This window comes from Onychomys torridus, chromosome 8, assembly GCF_903995425.1.
Source record: "Onychomys torridus chromosome 8, mOncTor1.1, whole genome shotgun sequence".
Classification (NCBI taxonomy): domain Eukaryota; kingdom Metazoa; phylum Chordata; class Mammalia; order Rodentia; family Cricetidae; genus Onychomys; species Onychomys torridus.
The window spans coordinates 102,595,122-102,619,073 of NC_050450.1; the positions used below are offsets into that span (position 1 = coordinate 102,595,122).

Below are 23,952 nucleotides of genomic sequence, written 5' to 3' on the forward strand. Positions count from 1 at the left end.
GCCTCTGCTTCTTCAGTGCTGAGATTATGGACATACCACCATGTCTAGTGCGTAATTAGGTTTTATCGTCTGTCTCCCCTTCCCCCTGTCCCCTCTCTCTCCTCTTTCTTTTCTCTCCTCTCTGTATGTGTGTCTTTGAGACAGGATCTTTTCATTTTTAAAGACATTGTTTTAAAGATGTTTTAATGTTTATCTTATGTGTGTGTTGCCTGCATGTGTGCCTGGTGCCCTCGGAGGCCAGGAAATGACACCAGCTCCCCTGGAACTGGAGTTACAGATGGTTGAGAGCTGCCATGTAGATGCTGGGAATCAAACCCTGGTCCTCTGCAAGAGCAGCCAGTTCTCTTTACCACTGAGCCATCTCCCCAGCCTCTGGGAAAATTTGATTTTTTTTCTTTGAAACAGGGTTTCTCTGTATAGCTTTGCACCTTTCCTGGAACTCACTCTGTAGCCCAGGCTGGCCTCGAACTCACAGAGATCTGCCTGGCTCTGCCTCCGGAGTACTGGGATTCAAGGCATGTGCCACCACTGCCCGGCACTGTGTATGTTTTACATAGGTGTATGTGTGTTTTTCCACTTGTCTGTATTGTGACACGTGAGTACTGGGAATCACACTCCAGTCCTCTGTAGAGCAGTCAGTGAGCGCTGTTAACCACCCAGCTATCCCTTCAGTACCAGACAGAGTCTGACATAGCTCAAGCTGGAGTTCCGAGTCCACAGTATAATGCCCCCCGATGGCCAGATGACCAGCCACCTGTACTCAGCCCCCTAATGCACAGAGTCAGAAGTTCCCTTTGTGTTGAGTGCAGGGCAGTTGGCATTGTCTTTCTGTATTCCCAGGAGGCCTTTCCTCACATCCTGTTTGTGTGCCAGCCCCTTTACAGCCCCTTTGCAGCTGCAGTTCAGCCCTGGAAAGACTGAGTGACCCAGCCAAGGACACACTGCTGGTCAAGGCAGAGCCAGAACTCCAGGGTCTTAACAGCCTTCCTTATAATTATTTTTTTTTAAATTTAGAGTGAGTGTGTGCATGTGCATGTGCTTGTGCAAGCCACCATGCACACGTGAAGGTCAGAGAACAACATGTTGGAGATGGTCCTCTCCCTTACACCATGGGCTCCGGGGATTGAACCCGGGTCTTGAGGCTTGTGCCACAAACACCTTTACCTGCTGAGCCACCTCGCTGGCCCCAAATCTTGATTCTCATGGCTAAGGAGCACAAATCTAGTGACTGTCTAGTTCTGCTTGTTGAAGAAGCCGCCTGGCTTTTTGTCCATTCTCAAAGTGGCTCACAGATCCACAGAGAGCAATGCAGGAGGCATAGATTCCCTATGTGGCCACCAGAGGAGGGGTAGAGCCTGGCAATCTGGCACTCTGGCATGGATGAGCCTTTTGAACAGTGGTGGGAGTGGCTGGGGGTTATTAAGAGATTCGGGTTTTTCTAATCTGTGTACCATGTGGTTCAAATCTTAAGTGTGGTGATGGGTTTAGCTCAAAGTCATGGTCACCAATATTGCTTCCTGCCTCCTAGCAAGTGTATTGATTCAGTAGAGAGTGTAATTTTGTGGGTAAGAACTCTGAAGCCAGGCAGACCACCTGGGCTACTTGTCAGCGATGTGACCCCAGGAAAATCACCTAAAGGTATGAATGTTCAAGTGAAATGATTTCATTGATCACCTCAAAGGGCAAGGGCAAGAACCAAACAATGAAATTTATGCTTGGCACTCAGAAGAATTAAGTTATTTTTGTTGCTTTGTCTCGGTTTACTTTGTTTCTTTAAAGATTTTGTTTTTCTGGACATGGTAGCACATGCCTTTAATCTCAGTATTCAGGATACAGAGGTCAGTGAATCTCCAAGTTTAAAGGCAGCTTTGTCTATACGGTGAGTTCCAGGCCAAACAGTGAGACCCTGTCTCAAATAAGATGTATTTAGCTCTGTCTGTGTGTGTGTGTGTGTGTGTGTGTGTGTGTGTGTGTGTGTGTGAGAGAGAGAGAGAGAGAGAGAGAGAGAGAGAGAGAGAGAGAGAGAGAGAGAAAGTATGGGAGAAGGAGGGATTGGCATATACACACATGCTCACAGCGGTCAGAAGGTGGCCCTGGATCTCCTGGAGCTAGAGTTACAAACAGCTGGAGAACCAAACTCCAGTCCTCTGTGAGAGGAGCAAGTACTTTTAACTCCAGGCCTGTTTTAGACAAGGCCTCACTATATAACACAGGCTGCTTTTGAAGCATAGGCTGGTCTTGAAGTCACAAGGGCTAGGAGTACAAGTGTGAACCATCATATTTGGTTTCAGAGGAGAGATTTTTGGTCTTATTTTTTATTTTGTTTGTTTTACTTCTATGTTTTGTGTTTAGAGACAGGGTCTCATGTAGTTCAGACTGACTTTGAACTTGCTATGTAGCCTAGGATGATTTTAAAGTCTTATCCTCCTGCCTCCACCTTCAAAGTGCCCTGCTGAATAAGATTATTTTTAGAAGAGCATGTGTGTGTGTGTGTGTGTGTGTGTGTGTGTGTGTGTGTGTGTGTGTGTGTGTATGGTGGGGGTTGCCTGCATCCTGTGTGTATATCTGTGCACAATGTGTGTGCAGGCCAGAAGAGGGCGATGTCGGGTCCCCTGGGGCTTGTGAGCAGCTGTGTGGGTGCAGGAATGGACCCCAGGGTCCTCGGGAAGAGCAGCCAGTACTCTTAACCACTGAACCATCTCTTTAGCCCCTAAATGATTTTCAAAAACACAGGTGTAGCTTCTGGAGAGAATCCCCTAGGATTCCCTAACCTGGCTCCCTGCAAACCAGATGCAAAACATGGCCCCGCCTCCGGTGGGACTTGAGGTGATGAGCGGTATCTGGGTGGGACCCCTCAACAGTCTCAGACTCTCTTCTCTCCTGCTGCAGCGGTTGCAACCATCACCATGGAGATCGTCTACGTGTACATCAAGAAGCGCAGCGAGTTTGGGAAACAGTGCAACTTCTCAGACCGCCAGGCGGAGCTGAACATCGACATTCCGCCCAACCCTGAGCTGTCCACACTGTATGTGGAGCGGAACCCAGTGGACACAGGCATCCAGTGCTCGGCCAGTATGTCAGAACACGAGGTAAGTTCCTGCCCTGGAAACCCAGGGTGGTCAGTGGGGAAACTGGAAACTAGGTAGAGTGGACGAGAGCAGGTGCTGGAGGCATATGGACAGAGGAACCCCAAGACTCACCCCTGTGCCAGGATCAGGAGTACATAGCACTAACTCTTCTTGGGCCAGAGCAGGTGTGTCTATGGAGTGCACATGGCAAGCCCATGCTCTGAATTGCTGTTGTTGCAAAGTCTCTGTGATGTCGAAGGATGGATAATTAATCACTGTTAATATGATGTCTCCCAGGATGAGTGGGTGGATTCCAGGGCTCAGTCACCTCCAGACATGGCTGAGGATAGCTGTGAATGTGTGCAATACAAACTGGCAAATCTACTTAAAGCATTATGCTAATATTTTCGTATGTGTGATTTTTTTTTTTTTTTATGTCTGTGGCAGAGGGGTTATGTACCCCCAGCTTGGCCTTGAACTTGCCAGGACAAGAATGACCTTGAGTTTCTGATCCTCCTGCCTCCATCTCACAAGTCAGATATTTTGTTTGTTTTTTGAGACAGAGTTTCTCTATGTATTAGCTTTGGCTATCCTAGAACTCATTCTGTAGACCAGGCTAGCCTTGAACTTACGGAAATCCACCTGCCTCTGCCTCCCTGAGTGCTGAGATTAAAGACATGTGCCACCACCGCCCAGCCACATGTCTGATTTTTAAAGATTATATCTATTTCCTCTGTCCAGCAGGGAGAGAGAAAGAGAGAGACAGAAAGAGAGAGACAGAAAGAGACAGAAGAGACAGAGAGAGACACACACACACAGAGACAGGGAGTCAATCATGTGGTTACTGAAATGAACTTTGTGGATGACAGTATTGGGTCCTATTACAATATCAAAAAGATTGAACTCGTCTAGAACTGAAATGTTCCTCCCAGGGCTTCTGAGGCCTCAGAGATGTCACTGAGGTCATTCTGGGCATTTGACCCTTCTGAGAGAACTACCCAGAGGGGCTTGAGGAAAAGGAAGTGTTACCTAGAAAATTCCTACTGGAATGGGTCAGGGCCCCAGGAACGCTGTGTCCCTGTGAAGTAAGAGATCAAACTCCAATTCTGTCAGCCACACTGAGAATCATGGAGAATGAGCTAACCCATCCTGCCCAGGGTCAACCAATGAAAGTATCACTTGATTTGGCCCAAACACCTTCACCACTTTGTGGGCGTGAATGATCTTGGTGACTCACATGAATGAGCTTCTTGCTTTCCCAGCCTAATTACTGCTTCCGGACCCAGGATGACAGACAGTGCTCAGGGCCTTCTCCTCAGCACACCCCTCAGGGCTTTCCAGCTGTAGCCCTGCACTTCAGAGCATCTCCCTCTAGGAGAGCTGGCTTAACGTGTGGAAAGGAGATGGAGTAGCCAGTTCATGGGCATGGGGATCCCTTCCCTGCAAGGTAATGAAAAGCTTTGGAACTACAGAGAGATGATGGCTACACCACACTTTCCGGAGATGCAGCTCAGTTGGTAGAGTTCTTGCCTAACATCCATAGAGAGCCCTGGGTTCCATCTCAAATGTTGTGTAAAGCCAAGTGTGAGCCAGGCGTGGTGGTGCATGTCTTTAATCTCAGCACTCAGAAGCAGAGGCAGGTGATTCTGAGTTCAAGGCCTACTTGACCGACACATATCGAGTTCCAGGCCAGCTAGGGTTACATAGTGAGACCCTGTCTCAAAAATAAAATAAAATAAAAATAAAACCAAGTGTGGCAGTACATGCTTGTAATCCCAGCACCCTGGAAACAGAGGCAGTAAGATCAGAAGTTCAAAGTCATACTCAAGCTACACAGGAAGTGTGAGGCCCACCTGGGCTACATGAGACCCTGTCTCAAATAAAAATGAATGAATGAATGAATGAATGAAGGCAACTTTAGCTGGGAAAACTGTCCTGCCAGCTCCAGAGAATGCACCAGGCAAGCCCACACTCTGAGTTGCTGTTGATCTGCACTCTCTGAAGCTAAAGGATAGAGGATCAATCACTGTTAATATATCTCCCAGGATGGGTGGATGTGCTCCTGAGCCTGTTCAAGATAAAGATGGGCTGGGTGGTGGTGGTGGTGGTGGTGGCGGCGGCGGCGGTGGCGGCGGCGGCGGCGGCGCACGTCTTTAATCCCAGCACTCGGGAGGCAGAGTCAGGCAGATCTCTGTGATTTCGAGGCCAGCCTGGTCTACAGAATGGGTTCCAGGTCAGGCTCCAAAGCTACAGAGAGAAACCCTGTCTCAGGGAAAGAAAAAAAAAAAAAGATAAAGTTGGAACTGAGTTTTCCATGACCACCATTGGCCCTGCAAAGCTTCAAGGTAGTGCTGCTGAGGCCACTTGAAGTCACCTGAGGACCAGATAGGGCCTCACTTGGTGACTTTGGTCAGGGCACCCCTTCCTCAGTATCCCCTTAAGAGCCACTGGGACCCCAGGATCTGGGTTTGCAGAAGTGGCTGAGTGCTTAGGCCTGTGACATCTCATCTGTGGTTCTCTCTGCTTAGGCCAACACAGAGCGTTTTGAGATGGAGAGCTGCGGTGTCAACCATGTGGAGGGAGGCTGGCCCAAGGATGTGAACCCCCAGGAGCTGGAGCAGACCATCCGCTTCCGGAAGAAAGTGGAGAAAGATGAGAACTACATCAATGCCGTCATGCAGCTGGGCTCGGTTAGGCTTGCCCCCAGCTCCAGCTGTGACGCCAGTTCCTGCAGCTTGGACTGAACCCAGGCTGTACCTGGTCCCCTGTAGGCTTCCATGGCTTCCAGCCAGGGAAGGGGGAACCTCACTGCTGGCTATAAAGGCCTATAGCCAAACAGGTTTTAGAAAAGGGTCTAAAATGCTGGAAGAGGGCTGGCAAGATGGCTCAGTGGGTAAAGACCTTTGTCACCAAGGCTGATCACTTGAGTTGGAGCCCTGGAACCCACATAATAGCTGGAGACACCTCACTCTTGTAAGGTATCCTCTGACTTCCACACACGTGCAATGGTGAGCACATGCCCTCAAAACACAGGCACACATGCGATAATAATAATTAAATAAATAAGATGCCCCTTGGGTAAAGGGTACCCCCAAAGAGCCTGTCAATCAGTCAGTAATGCTCACTCATGCACAGAACTGAATTTTAAGTCTCTGCCAGACACAGCAGAAACTGCAAACTGAATCTTACATGCCTCCTGTCCCCAAAGAGTCTGTAATTCACTCTGAGAGTTCAAGACAGACAGACAGACAGACTTTGCCAGATACTATTAAAAGAAACCCTGTGGGAGATATGTGCTTGCCCATTTGCTCCATAAGGAGTGAATTTCCTGCTGAAGGAATCAAAGAAGGCTCCTGGAAGGGTGTCAGGCTTGGGCTAGACCTTGCTGAACATCAGAAATGACGGGGGGGGGGCCTTTGGGGTGGTTTGTCCTCGCCATAAGTGTGATGTGGGCCATGCTTGTATGCCTGTGTCCCCAAGAACCAATTGTAGTTCTTTGGAGGTGATGCTTCCCCCACGGAACAAGGGCAGGGACCACTCCGTGTTTCTTGTCCTTCTCAGGCTGCAGGATAGCCCTGCTTGGCCAGAACAGAGCTCTCTTCACCCCTAAGATCTCTGGGTGTCTCCACAGATCATGGAACACTGCATCAAACAGAACAATGCCATTGATATCTACGAGGAGTATTTTGATGATGAGGACGGCGTGGAGGTGACTGAAGAGGCACCATCAGCCAAGACCATCAATGTCTTCAGGTAGCTCCAGAGGGAGGGTGCTAGGTCCCCTAGAGCTGGAGTACAGGTGACCTGTCCATAGGAGGATACTGGGAACCAACTCAGGCTCTCTACAGCAATCTGATACCTTCTCTGGCACACAAGTGAGGCACATACGTACATGTAGGGAAAACACTGATACCTGTGAGTTCGAGGCCAGCCTGGTCTACAAAGCGAGTTCTAGGAAAGGTACAAAGCTACACAGAGAAACCCTGTCTCAAAAAACCAATAAATAAATAAATAAATAAATAAATAAATAAATAAATAAATAAATAAATAAATAAATAAATAAATAATAAGAAATAACCAATCGACCAAATCTCCGCTATGCAGGGGCCATGGCTTCCACTAGGGGGCACTCTTGGACCTCAGTCTGTGAATTTGGACCAAGGTCCAATGCAGAGCAGGTTTTTCGCTGTCCTCAAAAGTCCTTCCTTACTGCTTCCCCTATTCATTCTTCTGCCCTCTTGATGCCCGCTGATCTTTTTATCATCACCAACTTCCACACGACACACGATGCCGTTTTCTTTGTGGCCCGGTTAGCCTGACTTCTTTCACTCACTAATGGACTTGTTTCTCTGAATCTTTTCTTTCTCTCCCCCCTTCTCCTTCCTTCTTTCTCTCCTTCCTTCCCTCCTTTTCTTTTCTTTCTTTCTGAGACACGGTGTCCTGTAGCTCAGGCTGGCCTAGACTCACTATGTAGCCAACACTAGCCCTGTATTCCTGATCCCTCGGTCTACTTCCCAAGTGCTACGATTAAAGCCCATGTCTTATGTGGGGCTGGGGGTCAAACTCGGGGCTTCATGATTGTAGGCTAAAACTCTAGCAAGTGAACCACACCCTCAGCTCCGCCTTTTATACTGTTAGGATTAGGGTCGGGGTTATAGGTGTGTACTGCCATGTCTAGCTGGACAGGAGTTTTGATCTCATTTGGGCAAAAACCAAGTAGTAAAGAGGCTGGATTCTCTACCTCTTTTATGGTGATAACTGTGAAATCAGGCTCCCAGCCAAAACTTTCATCAGGTAAAAGTGTTTAAACTAGGCCGGCATGGTGGCACATGCCTTTAATCCCAGCCCTTGGGAGGCAGAGATAGGCGGATCTCTGACTTGGTTTACCTAGTGACTTTCAGGCCAGCCGGGGCTACACAGTGAAACCCTGTCTTTACAAAGAAAAGAAAAAAAGAAGTGTGTTAAACTCTAGCTCATCATGGAGACACACAGGAGTATCAGATCAGTCAGGGCTGTACAGGCACTGCCTTGCTAGGGACACAGCCTGTGTTGGTACGTGCCTAGCATATGCAAAGCTATGGGTTCGAGCCCCAGTACCTTGTAAACTGAGTACACTGGTGCATGCCTATAATCTCTGTGCTTGGGAGGTGGAGGCAAGAGGACCAGAAATTCAAAGTCATCCTCAGGTCAAGGTCAGCCTGGGGTACATGGGATCTTGCCTCAAAAATTTGTATATATTATTAGCCTAAACATTCATTTACTTCAATGGCTGTTTCTTCTGACATTCTATGTGGAGCCATTGAGACTGGCTTTCCATTTAAGGGAGTCTTGTCAACTCTGGGGTTTCTGTGGGGTTTGCCTTTATTTATTTATTTATCCACGTATCTATCTATTTATTTATCTATGTATCTATTTATTCATTTATTGAGACAAGGTCTATCTACTCTGAAAACTAAAGTAAGGTTGTGGATTACAGGCAGGAGCCACCTGTTGTCCAGCTTCAACCTTGTAAAATAAGTTCCGGGGTTGGGGATTTAGCTCAGTGGTAGAGTGCTTGCCTAGCAAGCACAAGGCCCTGGGTTCGATCCTCAGCTCAAAAACAAAAACAAAAACAAAAACAAAAAAAGTTCCTAAGTGAATGTGATTGCTTAGGTCCATTTGGATTTTTTGAAAAGGAATCTGATAAACAAAGATTTGGGGAGACCCTTCCCTCCAGTCCCCTGCCTTCCCTGCTGTCCCTCCAGGGACCCTCAGGAGATCAAGCGGACAGCCACACACCTCTCCTGGCACCCTGATGGCAACAGGAAGCTGGCAATAGCTTATTCCTGCTTGAACTTCCAGCGAGCCCCCGTGGGCATGAGCTACGAGTCCTACATCTGGGATCTGGGTGAGAAACGGGTAGTTCCATCCACAGGCCAGGGAGGGCTGAGGGGCCAGGTCAGAGGTCAGCAAAGCTCAGGGAGCCAGAGTGCACAAATGAGGGATCAAAGACACTGTGGTGGGGATGGGGGGGGGGGGGGGGGGGGCAGGAGGAAGGCTCTTGTCTCCTCCCTGTGTGGAGCAGGCAGGCACACCTCCACAGAGCCAGAGCCAACCCAGAAAGTTCCCGTCCACTCTATATTTGCCTTCCACACTGGGGATGGACTCTACAGCCTGTGAGTGTTAGGAGTTGTTACTCCCCAGCCCAACCCCAGATTGTTAAGATCCGTGGGGTCCCGGATCCATAGGCTCCCCATACCAGAAGGATTCCTACTTGACCAAGAGGGGACCCAAGTGGAGGGAAACCATCTCACCTTTTCTGATACTCGCCTTTCACCCGTGGCAGACAGCAACTAAAGACCATTTTCTACAGGGAAAGATGGCAATGACGGTCAACGTGTGGGCACAACTCAGAACAGACACCCCACTCCTTTCTGCAGCTCATCAAATTCTGACAGCAGGCCACCCTCACCCAGAGTCGTCCCAGTTTCAACCCTGGTCCTCAGACCTGGGTGGAAGAAATTGACAGAGAGTAGATTATTAAAAAAAAAAAAAAAAAATGCTGGGCGGTGGTGGTGGTGGTGGTGGTGGTGGTGCACGCCATTAATCCCAGCACTCAGGAGGCAGAGGCAGGCAGATCTTTGTGAGTTCAAGGCCAGCCTGGGCTACAGAGTGAGTTCCAGGAAAGATGCAAAGCTACACAGAGAAACCCTGTCTATAAAAACCAAAAAGAAGAAAGAGAGAGAGAGAGAGAGATAAAGAAAAGAAAAGAAAAGAAAAGAAAAGAAAAGAAAAGAAAAGAAAAGAAAAGAAAAGAAACCCCCCCACAGATGGGTAGTGTTTGTGGGGAGGGCATGTGTGTCATGGTGTACCTGTGGAGATCAGGTGACAACTTTTGAGGTCATTTCTCTTCCACCTTTCTCTGGGCTTGGAGGACTCTCAGGTCACACCAGGCTTGGGCAGCAAGTGCCTTTACTTGTTAGACCATCTCACTGGCCCCAAGAGTAGAATTGATGTAAAACCTCAGTGCCATGAATTCACGGACCCAGGGACTTGGAGTTGGCTGAAGCAGCCAAGGAATGATAAAAAGACAAACACAGACAGACACACACTGAAAAGCTGAGGCGGGGCAGTCTGAGCTCACTGCTGGGGAAACCGCCGTGTCGAGGAAGCTCAGTGTGCTTACTGTTCAGAGTTGAACAGAGACATGAGGTTATTGCATACAGCTGAGCAAGGATCCGGGGTCAGCACATACAGATGAATCAAAGAGGCGGGCTTAGCTACCTTGGTAGAGCCATCTCCATAGGCAAGCCGTCTTCAGTCTGTAAACACCTGGTGAGGAGAAAGCTGTGGCAGACATTCTCTGCACACACAGCCAACACTCATTCTTAGTCTGCTGAAGGAAGCTTTACCGTTTCCCTCTGAGCCTCACCCCAGCAGGGGGTGGAGGTGAGGTGAGGCTTTGCCCTTCCTCCCTGGGTCTGAGGCCAGGTGACTTCATTCACTCGGACTTCCTCCACTCCTTCTGCCTTGGTATCAAAATTTCATTTCATACCAAACCTGGGGAATGGACCAGAACTGGAATTCAGTATACGAGTACACACGCAAATCCTGATTCTGACTCCACTGCCCCAAATAAGGCCACTAGCCAAGATTCAGGCAAAAGAGGCCAGAAGGAGAGGAAGGATCCGATGCTGACATTGTCCCCCTCGGCAGCACAGAATCGGTTAAATAGATTGGCCTGGTCCTTCCTCTGTGTAGGCCTAATGGATTTTCCCCCCTCTTTATTTTAGAAAACCCCAACAGACCTGAAATTGTCCTGAAGCCATCCTCCCCTCTTGTCACCCTGGAGTACAACCCCAAGGATTCCCACGTCCTCCTAGGGGGCTGCTACAATGGGCAGATAGGTAAGGAGACCCAGGCCCCGGCCAGCAGCCAGGCAGGGCGCCGCTAACCCACATGTCCACCAGGGCTCAGCCTGGACTTAGCAGGCCATTGGGAAGTAACCCTGCAGTCCCCTGGGAGTCAAGGTTTGCTGACACTTTGGGCTAGCCTCCAGTCACAATCATTCAGGTAAGTCTAACATTAGCAGGCAGTAAGAAGGTTTTAAAAATCATAATCCAGGCCAGGGAGATGGCTGTTTTTAACAAAATCTCAATCATTTGATTTTACCAATAAAGATTCTGGAGCTGGATGCTGGAGTGAAAGGTTTCCCAGCTCAGAGAGGCAGAGAAAGCACCCAGCTGACCTTCCTCCTCAGCCAAAGTCCCGCCGTGTCCAACCAGACTCCTCAAACTGAATGCCCCCCTCTACTTTGTGTGTCTCTCTATCCATCCTCCTGACTCCCTCTTACTCTCTATGGTTTTTTCTTAATAATCCTATGTTCACTTCCTGCCAACTGGTTGCTTGCTCCGTCCCTTGACCTATGATTTATTCAATCCTGTTTACAATAAGCAGAAAGCACTTGGATTAAAGATGTGTGCTAAGGCTGAGCCACACCACAACTAGAAACGGGTTTTTCCAGTAAATAATGCAATCTCGGGGTTCACAGTGTGATCCAATATCCTGCAACGGATGATTCCATTGGTAAGGGTGCCGCCATTACACCTGATGACCTGAGTTGACCTGTGTGACCCACATGGTGGACAAAAAGAATAGTAGCCCTCTGACCTACATGTATGCCATGGCACATATGCACCCACACATGCATAATAAATAAATAAAATTTCGTTTGTTTGGTTTTTGGTTTTTCAAGACAGGGTATCTCTGTGTAGCTCTGGCTGTCCTAGAACTTGCCCTGGAGACCAGGCTGGCCTCGAACTCAGAGATTTGCCTGCCTCTGCCTACTGAGTGATGGGTTTAAAGAAGTGATCCACCACTGCCCCAGCAAATGTAGTTTGGGGGGTTTGGGTTTTTTAAAAAAGCTCAAATAAAGTCAAGGGCCAGGGCAAGCCATGGAGGAATGTGAGGGCCATTGTAGAGTCCCATGTAGGGAGAGGTGTCTGGAAAACTTAGGTGGGATGAGTGTGGGTGACACTGGGTTTGCACGCTGGGCAAGCCTCACCTCCTGTGTTAGCTACAGTTCCTTTTGCTGTGCCCTAACATGTGAGAGGTGGGACTTCGGGGAAGAAGGGTTCCTGAGGGAACAGTACTTGGTGCTAGGAAAAGCACTGGCGCAGGAGCGGCTGCTCCCCGGTGGTGGGAGGAGCTTGCAAAGAGGGCTTCTCACCTCAGGAGAAGCAGATGGTTTGGGCCTTACATAAGGCGGTCCCACCAGCAACACACACACACACACACACACACACACACACACACACACACACACACACACACACACGCTTCCTCCAGCTAAGTCCCCCATAAACACCTGGGCATGTTTGTTTCTTTGTTTATCACTTTATTTATTTGTTTGTTTATGCTACATTAACATACACACATACATATAGAGAGAGGAGAGAGAGAGATTCCTTTTCCTAAGGTCCCAATGATAACCTGAGGCACAATCTGGGACATTTATTGGGCTTCCTTACGGAGCACAGGAGAGGGGTTTCCTATAGGGAGTTTGGGTGCTCCATGCTCCTTCCCTCAACAAGCCACCCCTGGAAAGCCTTTACCCAGCAGGGATGAGAACTTGCCCATAGCTTCATAGAGAAAGCCCCTTCCCCAACTCTTCCCCCTGGCCATATACCCCAGCCTCCCAGCACCCCCCCTCCCATCCCCCCCCCCAGCAGTTAGGGCAGCAGCGCTGAATACAACAGACGGTGGGGGCAGTGGAATTCTCAGGGGAGGGTCTCCTGACTCCCTCCCCTGAGTATAAACAGTCAAGAAGCCCAGCTGGGATAACCCTTTTGTAAGGAGGCACAAGCCGAACTTCCCAAGGTGGCTCTGATGAGGAGGGGGGGGGGGGGAGGGGGGGGGGAGTGAGGTGGGGGATGGGCACTTGGGTGTAATGGTGAGTCTGTGAGAGTCTGAGGACAACATGTGGGGATCCGTTCTCGTGGTTCACCATGTGTGTTCTGGGCATTCGGCCCCCAGGCTTTTCTTGATTGGAAGCTAATGAATGAACTCAGTCGGTCTGTTTCTGAATCTGCTTTGGCAGCATCTGTTGTTCTAGGACTTTTCCATTTCATCTAGGTTACCCAGCTCATTGACACATCATCCGCCATCCGTGATTCTTGTATGTTTTTAGTCATTGGAGCTTTTTTAGTTTTTTCTTAGTCAATCAAGAGAGGTTTGTCAATTTGTCAGGTTTTTTTTTTTTTTTTTTTAAGATTTATTATTTATTTATTATGTACACAGAAGAGGGCACCAGATCTCACTACAGATGGCTGTGAGCCACCATGTGGTTGCTGGGAATTGAACTCAGGACCTCTGGAAGAGCATCCAGTGCTCTTAACCTCTGAGCCATCTCTCCAGCCCAGTGTTTTGGGTTTTTTTTGTTTGTTTGTTTGTTTGTTTGTTTTTTTAAAGAACAAACTTTATTAAATTTCTCAGGTTTTTTTTTAAATCTTTCACTTATACTTTACTTAAATTTTTATTCCATTTTGTTTTAAATGTCTCTGTGTGTGTGTATGTGTGATTGTGTGTGTGTGTGTATGTGTGTATGTGTGTGTGTATGTGTGTGTGTTTGTCTGTGTGCACACATGCTCAGGCTGCTGATCCTGCTGCCTTCACCTCCCAAGCGCTGGGTTTGCTCTCCACTTCCGGCTTTTGTGTTTGTTTGTTTAAGACAGGACCTTACTGGGTAGCCCTTGCTGACCCTGGAATTCACTCTGTAGACCAGGCTGGCCTTGAACTAACAGAGATCTGCCTGCTTCTGCCTCCTGAGTGCTGAGATTAAAGGCACACATCACCATTCCTGGCTATTTTTCTTTTATTATTTTATCATTTTATTTTGTAAAACAGGATCTCCATATGTAGCACATATAGGACTTGAACTTACTGTGTAGCCTAGGCTGATCTCAAACTTGCATTAATTCTCCTGCTTCAGCTTCTGAGTGCTGGGATTATAAATCTGAGCCACTATGCTTAGCTTGCTTTGGGTTTAATTGCTCTTGTTTTTCTGGTTTACTTTCATCTTGTTATTTGATTAAGTGTGGGTATGTGCCCATGAGTGCAGTGCCCTTGAAGGCCAGAAGAGGGCATCAGAGTTACAGGCAGTTGGGTGCCATCCTCTGCAAGAGTAGTATATACTCTTAGCCACTGAGCCAAATCCCCAGCTTCCTAGTGTATTTTTGCTTTAAAGACAGGGTCTTACTTTCTAGCCCAGGCTAACCTTAAACTCCCGATTCCCTTGAGGAAAAAGCCCTGGTCTGTCTCTCAGACCTAACGCATCCCCCAGGGAGCAGCCAGGCTGTGTCACAGCTATGGGCTCCATACATTTCCCCACCATATCGTCCATTGTCTGCACCATAAAGACCACAGGCAAGCTGCTGTCATGACTTATTCAGCAGCCCTTCTCACTCATTATTCATGACCCCCTTCAGTGACTTTTCACACTGGCTCAGAACAGCTCAGCTCTGGGGTCCTGCTGCCATAGGAAGGAGACTCCAGCTGTGACATCTGGGATCACGGGACACACCCTGGAGTGCTGCTTTGTAGAGCAAGATAGTCAAAGAACCACATTTCTGGGCCTGGCCTGACCAGGGACAAAAGTCTTGGACTTGGGGGCTACTAGGTCAAAGCTTATGAGCAAGTAAGTACATTTGCTGGTTTAGGAGATCACCTTTCCCAGAAATGGCTCTGAGTAAGCATGTGGCTCTTGATGGCCCTCAGGAGGGGAAAGCCAGATACATCAGGGCAGGAAGCAGGCAGGCTTTATGGCAAAGCACAAAGATGGAGTCACGGTAGAGGCTTGCACATGCCCGTGAGTCTCTCTCTCTCTCTCTCTCTCTCTCTCTCTCTCTCTCTCTCTCTCTTAATTTATTTTTAATTGTATGTGTATTAGTGTTTTGTGGGTCCTAGGAACTAAACTCCAACACTCTGTTAGAGCAGTAAGCATTCTTAACCACTGGGCCACCTCCCAGCCCTGACTTTATTTTAGCATTTAAAATACTGTACATGTGTGTCTGTCTCTGTGTGGGTGGGCAGGTGCCTGCAGAGGTCAGCCGCATCAGGTCCTCAGTCTCTGGAGTTACAGGGAGTTGTGAGCCACCCAGTGTGGATACTGGAAACAGAACTCAGGTCCTCTGTAAAAGCAGCACACATTCTTAACCAATGAGCCATCTCTCCAGGCCTCTTTTTTTAACTTTTAATTTACATATTTAAAATTTATTGTGTTGGAGGGTGTGGTAGTTTGAATGAATGCAGTTGGCCTCCATAATCTCACAGGGTGTGGCACTATTGGGATGTGTGGCTTTGTTGGAGTGGGTACGGCCTTGTTGGAGGAAGTGTGTCACTGTGGGCATGGGCTTTGAGGTTTCCTATGCTCAGGATACTGCCCTGAGTTCAGCTGACTTCCTATTGCCTGCCAGATGTAGCACTTTCAACCAGCACCACGTCTGCCTGCACGCCGCCACGCTCCCCGCCATGATGACAATGGACTAAGACAGAAGGGTACACGTATGCCACAGCTTGCATGGACAGGTCAGAGGACTACTGGAAGGAGTTGGTTCTTTACTCCCATGTGGATCTCAGGGCCTCAACTCAGGTTGTCAGGCTGTGATAGGCACCTTTACCTCATGAGTTACCTCACCGGCCCTCTTTGTTTATTATTATTCGTTATTAGTTTTTAGGCTTATTTACCTTGTTTTGTGCACCATGTGTATGTCTAGTTGCCAGAAAAGGTATTGGTGGAACTGGATTTATAGATGGTTTGATCTACCAGGTGGGTTTTGGGAATCAAACCCAGGTGGTCAGGCTTTGTGACAGCCTTTACCCACGGAGCCATCTATCTCTTCAGCGGCCCCTCCATATGTTTCTTGCAGCATCATGTTTACACAGCAGGGCGAGCCCCCCACATTCTTACCTCGGGACCTCTGCCTGCGATTCTCCTGCCTCACCTCTTTGCTAGCTCCACCTCAACCTTAACTCCCTGCCACTTTCCCTGACTGACCTTTCCTGACCAGCCCAGCCTCTCTACCTCCCGCCCCAACCCCTGCCTCTCCCAGTACTGAGCTTGGTCCATTCCCAGGAGTTTCACTGGGGTGTAGGGTGGTCTTAGGACATGCCTGGGCTACAATGGAGTGAATGAAACCTACACTCCAGGAGTTTCTGCATAGATTATGTGGGGATGGTAGAAAATGTAGGCTGGTTTGAATGTAGCCCTGATTCTAAAAATCCAAACTCAGAGAAGCAGTATTCCTCCAGTTCAGCTCCTTACTGGGGAAAGAATCCCATCACACACACACACACACACACACACACACACACACACACACACACACACACACACACACACACACACTGCCAAACACAGCTCTCACCTCAAAAGGAAATGAGAGACAGTTCTAGAATCAAATATGAATGACCATGGTCCAGAAGCATGGATGTGTTATGTCAGATACTAAGTAACAATGTGAAAGCAATTTCACAAAGTTCTTAGAGTGCACAACAGAAAACTACTTAACCAAGGCTTTTTTCAGAGAGAGATCTGTGGAGCCAAAAACAAAACAAATGAACACCCACCTCCCTCTGCCAAATATTAGTGAAACAGGCAAGGGGGTTATAACAGGAAGCGCCTGTACGTGAGATCTGATAATATTCTTCTGACAGAGTCTCACTATGCAGCCCTGGCTGGCCTGGAGTTTGCTATGTAGACCAGGCTGGCCTCGAACTCAGAGTCTCAACTTTCCTCAGTCACAGAAAAACTTCACTGCAGGTTTGTTTGGTTTTACTTTTCTGGGAACTTCAGTTCACAGCCTCAACTTCTCCCCTGTCAGCTTGCTGGGACACCAGGAAGGGCAGCCTGGTGGCAGAGCTCTCCACCATCGAGTTCAGCCACCGAGACCCAGTGTACGGCACCATCTGGTTGCAGTCAAAGACAGGCACCGAGTGCTTCTCAGCGTCCACGGACGGGCAGGTACCACCTGGCTGGACCCTGGGGAGGGGGGGGGCACGAGAAGCATCCAGAGAACGTTGCCTTACATTCTGTTTCCCGTCATTTCTTTCATTGTGTAGTGCCGGGGCTGGAACCCCTCATGCATGGGAGGTGTTCTACCACTGAGCTAGAAAAGAAAGAAAGAAAGAAAGAATAAACAAGCAAGCCTATTTGGGGGCAGTGGTGTGTACCATGGTGACCATGTGGGTACCGGGGATCAAACTCAGGTCTTTGGGCTTGGTAGCAAGTACCTTTACCTGCTGAGCCATCTCACTGACCTAAATTCTCCCCCACCTTTTTTTTTTGAGACAGGGTTTCTCTGTGTAGCTTTGTGCCTTTCCTGGAACTTACTCTGTAGACCAGGCTGGCCTCGAACTCACAGAGATCCGCCTGCCTCTGCCTCCCGAGTGCTGGGATTAAAGGTGTGCGCCACCAATGCCTGGCAAATTCTCCCCTTTTTAACACTGAATAGTGAATAATCCCAAAGATTCAAGGGCCCAAATAATCCCAAAGATTCTGAAATGCCTCCTCTATCCACGCCCCCCCCAGCCCCTCCCTGGGACGTCAGTTTTCTGTGTCTGCCCTGAGAGATGCTCTCTATATAGCTGAGCCAACACCCATCTCTCTCTGTCCTTCCTCCCCAACTTGCACATTTTACACCTGTGTGTACCTGCTGTGTTGCTGGAGCCCACTCAGCAGTTACTTCAACTTTCATGAAGTGTGATTCTGTACCTGTTGACTGCTTGGTGTGGGTGTATATGCTTTGTTTAAGAAGATTTTAAAAGGAACAGTGAAAAGTGCATTTGGGCCTAGATCCTTGCACGCTTGCACAGGCTGGTCTATAGCAGGTATTGCTGGCAGTAAGAATGCTAGCTTGATTTGGTTGGGGTTTTTGTTTTTGTTTTGTTTAGAGATTTGGTCCAGGTTGGCCTTGAACTGCTGGACTTACTGCCTCCACCTCCTGGATGCTGGAATTACAGGCATGTATCACCATGCCTGGGTCCTGTGTATAGTTTTCATCTTGCTAGATATTGCTATATAGGGAGTGACTTGTGCCTGCATCAGTTTGTCTTTGTGAGTCTTACAAATACGTTTGTTTCTCATTGGTCCCACATCCTTTGAGGCCCTGGATGGCTTGGGAGACAGAAGCCAGGGTCCTCCAGGTCTCAGTTGCCTTCCCATGCCAGGTCATGTGGTGGGACATCCGCAAGATCAGCGAGCCCACCGAGGTGGTCATCATGGACATCTCCAGAAAGGAGCAGCTGGAGAATGCTCTGGGAGCCATCTCCTTGGAGTTCGAGTCTACGTTGGTGGGTGTTTCTTGCTCTCTCTTCCTCATCTTCACTTGCTGGGGGTGTAGGAGATACAGGGACAGAGGCCCCTCCCTCCTGAGGCAGCCTTACTCCACACGGAGGCTTTACCGTGATGTTCCAGCAGGGGGGCAGCAGAACACCTCCAGGAAGACCGCCGCTCTCACTGGCTTGACGCTGGCCCTTCCCAGCAGAGGCAAGCTTTAAAACCAGAAAAGCAGTTTCAGAGGAAGGTTGCTGGCCAGGACCAGTATCCACACAGCTTTGGCTTCATTTGCGGCCCTAAGCTGATCACTTCCTTTCCTCAGGGAACGGAAGAGGTGTTGTGGAAGGAAGGAAGAGCAGCGGAGCCTGATGGGAAAACAGCACAGACATGCTTAAAGCAATTCCCCAGTGACAAGGAAAGCTAAGGAAACCGCTCAGGCCAGGAATGGTGGTGCATGCCTGTAATCCCAGCACTTCTGGGCTGGAGGCAGAAAGATCAGGCATTCCAAAGTCAGACATAACAAATTTGAGGTCCTGTTTAAAAAAAAAAAAAAAGACAAAACAACAAGAAAATAGAAAACAGGAGGCCGGTGAAGAGGGTTCAAGTGGGTAAAAGCATTTAATACACAAACCTGATGACCTGAGTTCAGTTCCTGGATCCCACTATGGAAGAAAACTGACTCCTGGAAGTTGTCCTCTGACCTCTATGTATACATAGTATGCCATGGTATTCATGTACACACACACACACACACACACACACACACACACACACATCATAATGATGGTAAATAAAAATTTAAAAACTTGCCAGGCCTTGGAGACAAACACCTTTAATCCCAGTGCTGGGAAGGCAGAGGCAGGTGGATCTCTGAGTTTGAGGCAAGCTTGACCTACAGAGCGAGTTCCAGGACAGCCAAGACTACACAGAGAAACCATGTCTCAGGGGGAAAAAATAATAATGAAATAAAAACTCAAAAATAAAGCCAGAAGCAGAAGAATCATTGAAAATTCAAGACCAGCTGGGTCTATAGAGTGTTTTAGGCCAGCCAAGAGTACATAGTAAGACCATATCTCAAATACAGAAACCAAAAACGAATAAAATAAAATCACAAAGCTTGAAGTTGAGCGGATCAGTCATAGGAAGGGGTCAGAAGCAGAAAATGAACACTCTCTCACTAAATAAGGCAAGAAAATCGTGTTTCCAGGAGGCTCCTGGCTTGGGCTGGTTCCTCCTCTGTATCTTGCTGAGGTTTAGGCTTGTTCCTCCACCTGCACCTTGGGGGTGTCATTTGTTTGCTCAGGGTCCTATCACATCATTCCTAGGACCTTGGGTGGCTCTGACCTCACACCTGCCCTGGGGACCCTCAGCCACTGACCAGAGTTCAACGCTGGGATGATAAGGTGGAAGGCAAACCAGGTGCCCTGCCACCATGGCATAGGAGGAGCCCCTGGGCTCAGGGCCTCTCTGTGGGGGCTCAGTAAGACTTTGTGCCCCAATGCTGGGATTTCTAGGCCACATGCTGGGTTAGAGGTGTTAAAATGTTCCCTCTTCTCCATGCTAGTCCCTGAGTACACAGCCTTTGCCAGACATGGGCAGCCACCATGCTCCTGTGAGACCTTGACTTTATCTGTTTCCCCACAAACAAGAGAAGTCTTGGTGACAGGAAACCCTGGCACACGGTAAAGCTGGAACTTGAGCCCCCAGCTCTGATCCTATCTTCACCTCAATGTGATGTCTGAGACAGCAGGCTGGGTGGTTTGTCCCTGACCACTTACAGGTTCCCTGTGGCTGGCTTAATGGCTTGTTTCACAGAACCCTCCAAATTTGGTCTTTTTTTATCTAATGCCCAACTTAGTAGCTCAGTTTGTGTTCTCATTCTCTTTCTGTGTCTGTCTTTCTGTCTCTCATTACTGAATACTGAACCTGGGGCCAACATTTAACACTAAGCCATCTTCCAGTCTATGCGTGCTTTAATTTATTTTGTACAAACTCATAAAATTACCACCTATGCACTCTCTTCTCTTCTTCTTCTTCTTCTTCTTCTTCTTCTTCTTCTTCTTCTTCTTCTTCTTCTTCTTCTCTCTCTCTCTCTCTCTCTCTCTCTCTCTCTCTCTCTCTCTCTCTCTTTTGAGACAGGGTTTTTCTGTGTAGCCTGGCTGTCCTGGAACTGGCTCTGTAGACCAGGCTGGCCTCCAACTCAGAGATCCACCTCCTTCTGCCTCCTGAGTGCTGAAATTAAAGGTGTGCACCACCACCACCCGGCTTCACTTACTCTCTTAACTCTTTATTGTTGTTGTTGTTGTTATTATTATTATTATTATTATTATTATTATTATTATTATTATTTGCCAGAGGATCGAACCCAGGGCCTTGTGCTTGCTAGGCAAGCATTCTACCACTGAGCTAATCCCCAATCCCAACTCTTTATTATTATTCATTTATTTTAAAGATGTGTGTGTGTGTGTGTGTGTGTGTGTGTGTGTGTGAGAGAGAGAGAGAGAGAGAGAGAGAGAGAGAAAGAGAGAGTTTTCTGCCTGAATTTGTGTGTACCACATACAATCCTGGTACCTGAAGAGGTCAGAAGAGAGCACCCCTGAAGGTAGAGTTACAGATGTTTGTGAACCACTATATCCATGCTGGGAATTGAACCCGGGTCCTCTGCAAGAGCAACAAGTGCTCTTAACTGCTGAGCCATCTCCCCAGCCCCTGTTAACATTTTATGTTGGCTATGTCCCTTGTATCCCAGGCTGGACTTGAATTTATTATTTTGCCAAAACCAACCTTGAGCTTAAAAAAAGAAGTTATTATATTTTAAGTGTTTATTTTTGGTAGGGGGGGTTATGTTTGCGGAGGTCAGAGGACAACTTGGAGTCGGTTCTCCCCTTCACTGTGTGAGTCTCGGGGACTGAACGCAGGTTGTCAAACTTGGCAGTTGGAACCTTTATGCGCTGAGCCATCTCCCAGCCCCATGACCTTGAACTTCTGATGCCCTTGCCTCCACCACTGAGAGCTGGGTTAGAGGAGCACACTGCCAGGTCTGGTCTGGTTTAACCACTTTGAAGAGCCGTTCAGTAGTGTTCCACCCAGGGTCACACAACCATCCCCACCACTGGCCCTGGAATTTTCCCATCTTTCAAAGCCGAAGCTCTGTATCAAATTGTGATATTGTATTTACCAGCCAGACAGAATAGAAAGAACCTGGGTGGGCAGGAGCCCTGCCCTCTATGTTACTGATAAATATAATTGTACTTCCTCATAGCTGTGTGGGTTCTGGTGACTCACACTTTTAACACGGCTCTTCCTCAAAAGAATTTGGTTATTTTTATAATTTCCAGTAAAGCTAGGCTTGATGGTTTATCCCTTAATCCCAGCACAGGCAGGTAGATAGATCCCTGGGAGTTCAAGACTAGCCTGGTCTATACAGCAAGTTCCAGGAGAACAAGGGCTATATAGTGAGATCCTGTCTCAAAAAATTAAAGAAAAATAAAAATAAAAAATCCCATCAAGCCCCTCTGCCTAGCACTCATTTTAACTGATTTTCAAATGTTCAAAATGGAGCACGTGATTTCCTCCCCAATAACCAACTTTCCTGCCAGAACAAATATAAAACAAAACTGAAACCCTGTGCCTATGAGAAAAATGGTTCCCCATTTCCTTCTCCCTGAGACCCCAGCATTTCTCATCCTCCTACCTCAATGGCCTGGCCTTCTCTAGGGGCATCTAAGGAGAAGAGTCATACAGCAGCTGTCTTTCTTTTCTTTTCTTTCTTTCTTCCTTTCTTTCTTTCTTTCTTTCTTCCTTCCTTCCTTCCTTCCTTCCTTCCTTCCTTCTTTCCTTCCTTCCTTTCTTTCTTTCTTTCTTTTTTAAGCAATGTCTCATTTAGTTCAGGCTGGCCTGAAACTTGCTAAATACTTGGGGATAACCTTGAACTTCTGATCCTGCCTCTGGTCCTGACTACAGAATTTCAGGAAGCCACCATATGTCTGCTGTGTAAGGTTTGAACCAGGGTTTCATGTCTGCCAGATAAGCACTCTACCAACTGAATTGCATTCCTAACCCTTTCTTACTTTGTTTTTATTTTTATTTCTTAAAGTTCACTTTAACTTGTGTGTGTGTGTGTGTGTGTGTGTGTGTGTGTGTGTGTGTGTACTGTGCCTGTGGAGGTCTCAGAGACGATTCAACTTGCAGAAGTTGGTTCTCTCCTTCCACCATAGGTCCTGGACACCAAGCTCAGGTTGTCAGGTTTGGTAGCAACTCCCGGAATTCACAGACCGGGGGGGGGGGTGGGTGGGTGGGTGGGGGGTGGGTGGGTGGGTGGGGAACGACACAACTTTCATCACTGGCCACCAGGTGGCTTTCTGAGTGCTGGCTGGCACCTGTTCTGAGTTCACAGTGACATCAGACTAGACAGCCCTTGAGCCAATGTCACTGTGGTGCCAGAGAAGGGTTCTGCAGGATCAGAGCCACACTGTGTCCACTCTGGGCCTTGTTTATTCTACACATAAACAAATATCCAAAATCCTTATGACAGAATGCTTACCGGGGCTGGAGAGGTGGCTAAAAGCACTCACTAACCTTTAACTCTAGTGCTGTGAGGAGATCAAGGCAGGGGGATGATTGGGACTTGCTGGCTGCCAGCTGATCGGAAAAACAAGAACTCCAAGTTCAGTGAGAGACCCTGCCTCAAAGGAATAGGGCAGAGTGATAGAGACACCCAAAGCCTCCTTTGGACTCTACACACCAACACATACAAATGCACATTCTACACACACACACACACACACACACACACACACACACACACACACACACACACACGTAGTGCATGCACTGATGCCTGTGGAGGGGCCTCCTAATGACCCTCTAGAGACCCTTATCAACTGCGAAGGCCTCAGGAATACTTGCAGTGAGGGTGGGAAGTGGGATGGGACTCAGCCTGAACAGAGCTGAAGCAGGCTGCAGGTCATGTGAGTCCAGCCTAAAGCTGATGTCTCCTGACACCTCTGCCTTTTGTCGCCCCCTCCACAGCCAACCAAGTTCATGGTGGGCACCGAGCAGGGCATCGTTGTCTCCTGCAACCGCAAGGCCAAGACACCAGCCGAGAAGATTGTTTGTACCTTCTCAGGCCACCATGGCCCCATCTACGCCCTGCAGAGAAACCCCTTCTACCCAAAGAACTTTCTGACTGTTGGTGACTGGACAGCACGCATCTGGTCTGAGGACAGTCGGGAGTCATCTATCATGTGGACCAGGTAAGGGAAGGGATACAGAGGAGCAGAGAGGACACAGGGGTCCACTTCAGAGGCTCGGTATGGTGGCTCATGCCTGTAATCCCAGCACTCTGGAGGCTAAGGCTGGAGGATCAAAAGTTTGAGCAGCCCAAGCTACATAGAAAGACCTTGTCTAAAATACAAAACAAAACAAAAACTATAAACAAAAACAAAAACAAAAAGCCAATAAACAAGCAAAAATAAAAAACCATTAATGCCTGCACATATACCACATTCCCAGTGAAATTTAAATTTCATTTAAAATGATTTTTTTCTTAAAGGATGTTCTAATGATGAC

The 23,952-nt window shown here is 48.1% G+C and overlaps 1 protein-coding gene across 2 annotated transcripts in view; it reads left to right on the top strand.

Moving 5' to 3' along the window:
- Window positions 1–23,952, top strand: part of Dnai2 (dynein axonemal intermediate chain 2) — a 34,897-nt gene that overhangs the window by 3,100 nt on the left and 7,845 nt on the right. The window contains exons 2-9 of one of the 2 annotated variants that reach the window (XM_036197925.1): window positions 2,890–3,089; window positions 5,597–5,758; window positions 6,700–6,821; window positions 8,813–8,955; window positions 10,841–10,954; window positions 16,928–17,067; window positions 18,273–18,395; window positions 23,413–23,636. In XM_036197925.1, coding sequence (XP_036053818.1) covers window positions 2,907–3,089; window positions 5,597–5,758; window positions 6,700–6,821; window positions 8,813–8,955; window positions 10,841–10,954; window positions 16,928–17,067; window positions 18,273–18,395; window positions 23,413–23,636 — 1,211 coding nt within the window. In that variant the 5' untranslated portion in view covers window positions 2,890–2,906. Of the gene's footprint in view, window positions 1–2,681; window positions 3,090–5,596; window positions 5,759–6,699; window positions 6,822–8,812; window positions 8,956–10,840; window positions 10,955–16,927; window positions 17,068–18,272; window positions 18,396–23,412; window positions 23,637–23,952 lie in introns of those variants that run through there. The other variant, XM_036197926.1, reaches the window with a different exon arrangement.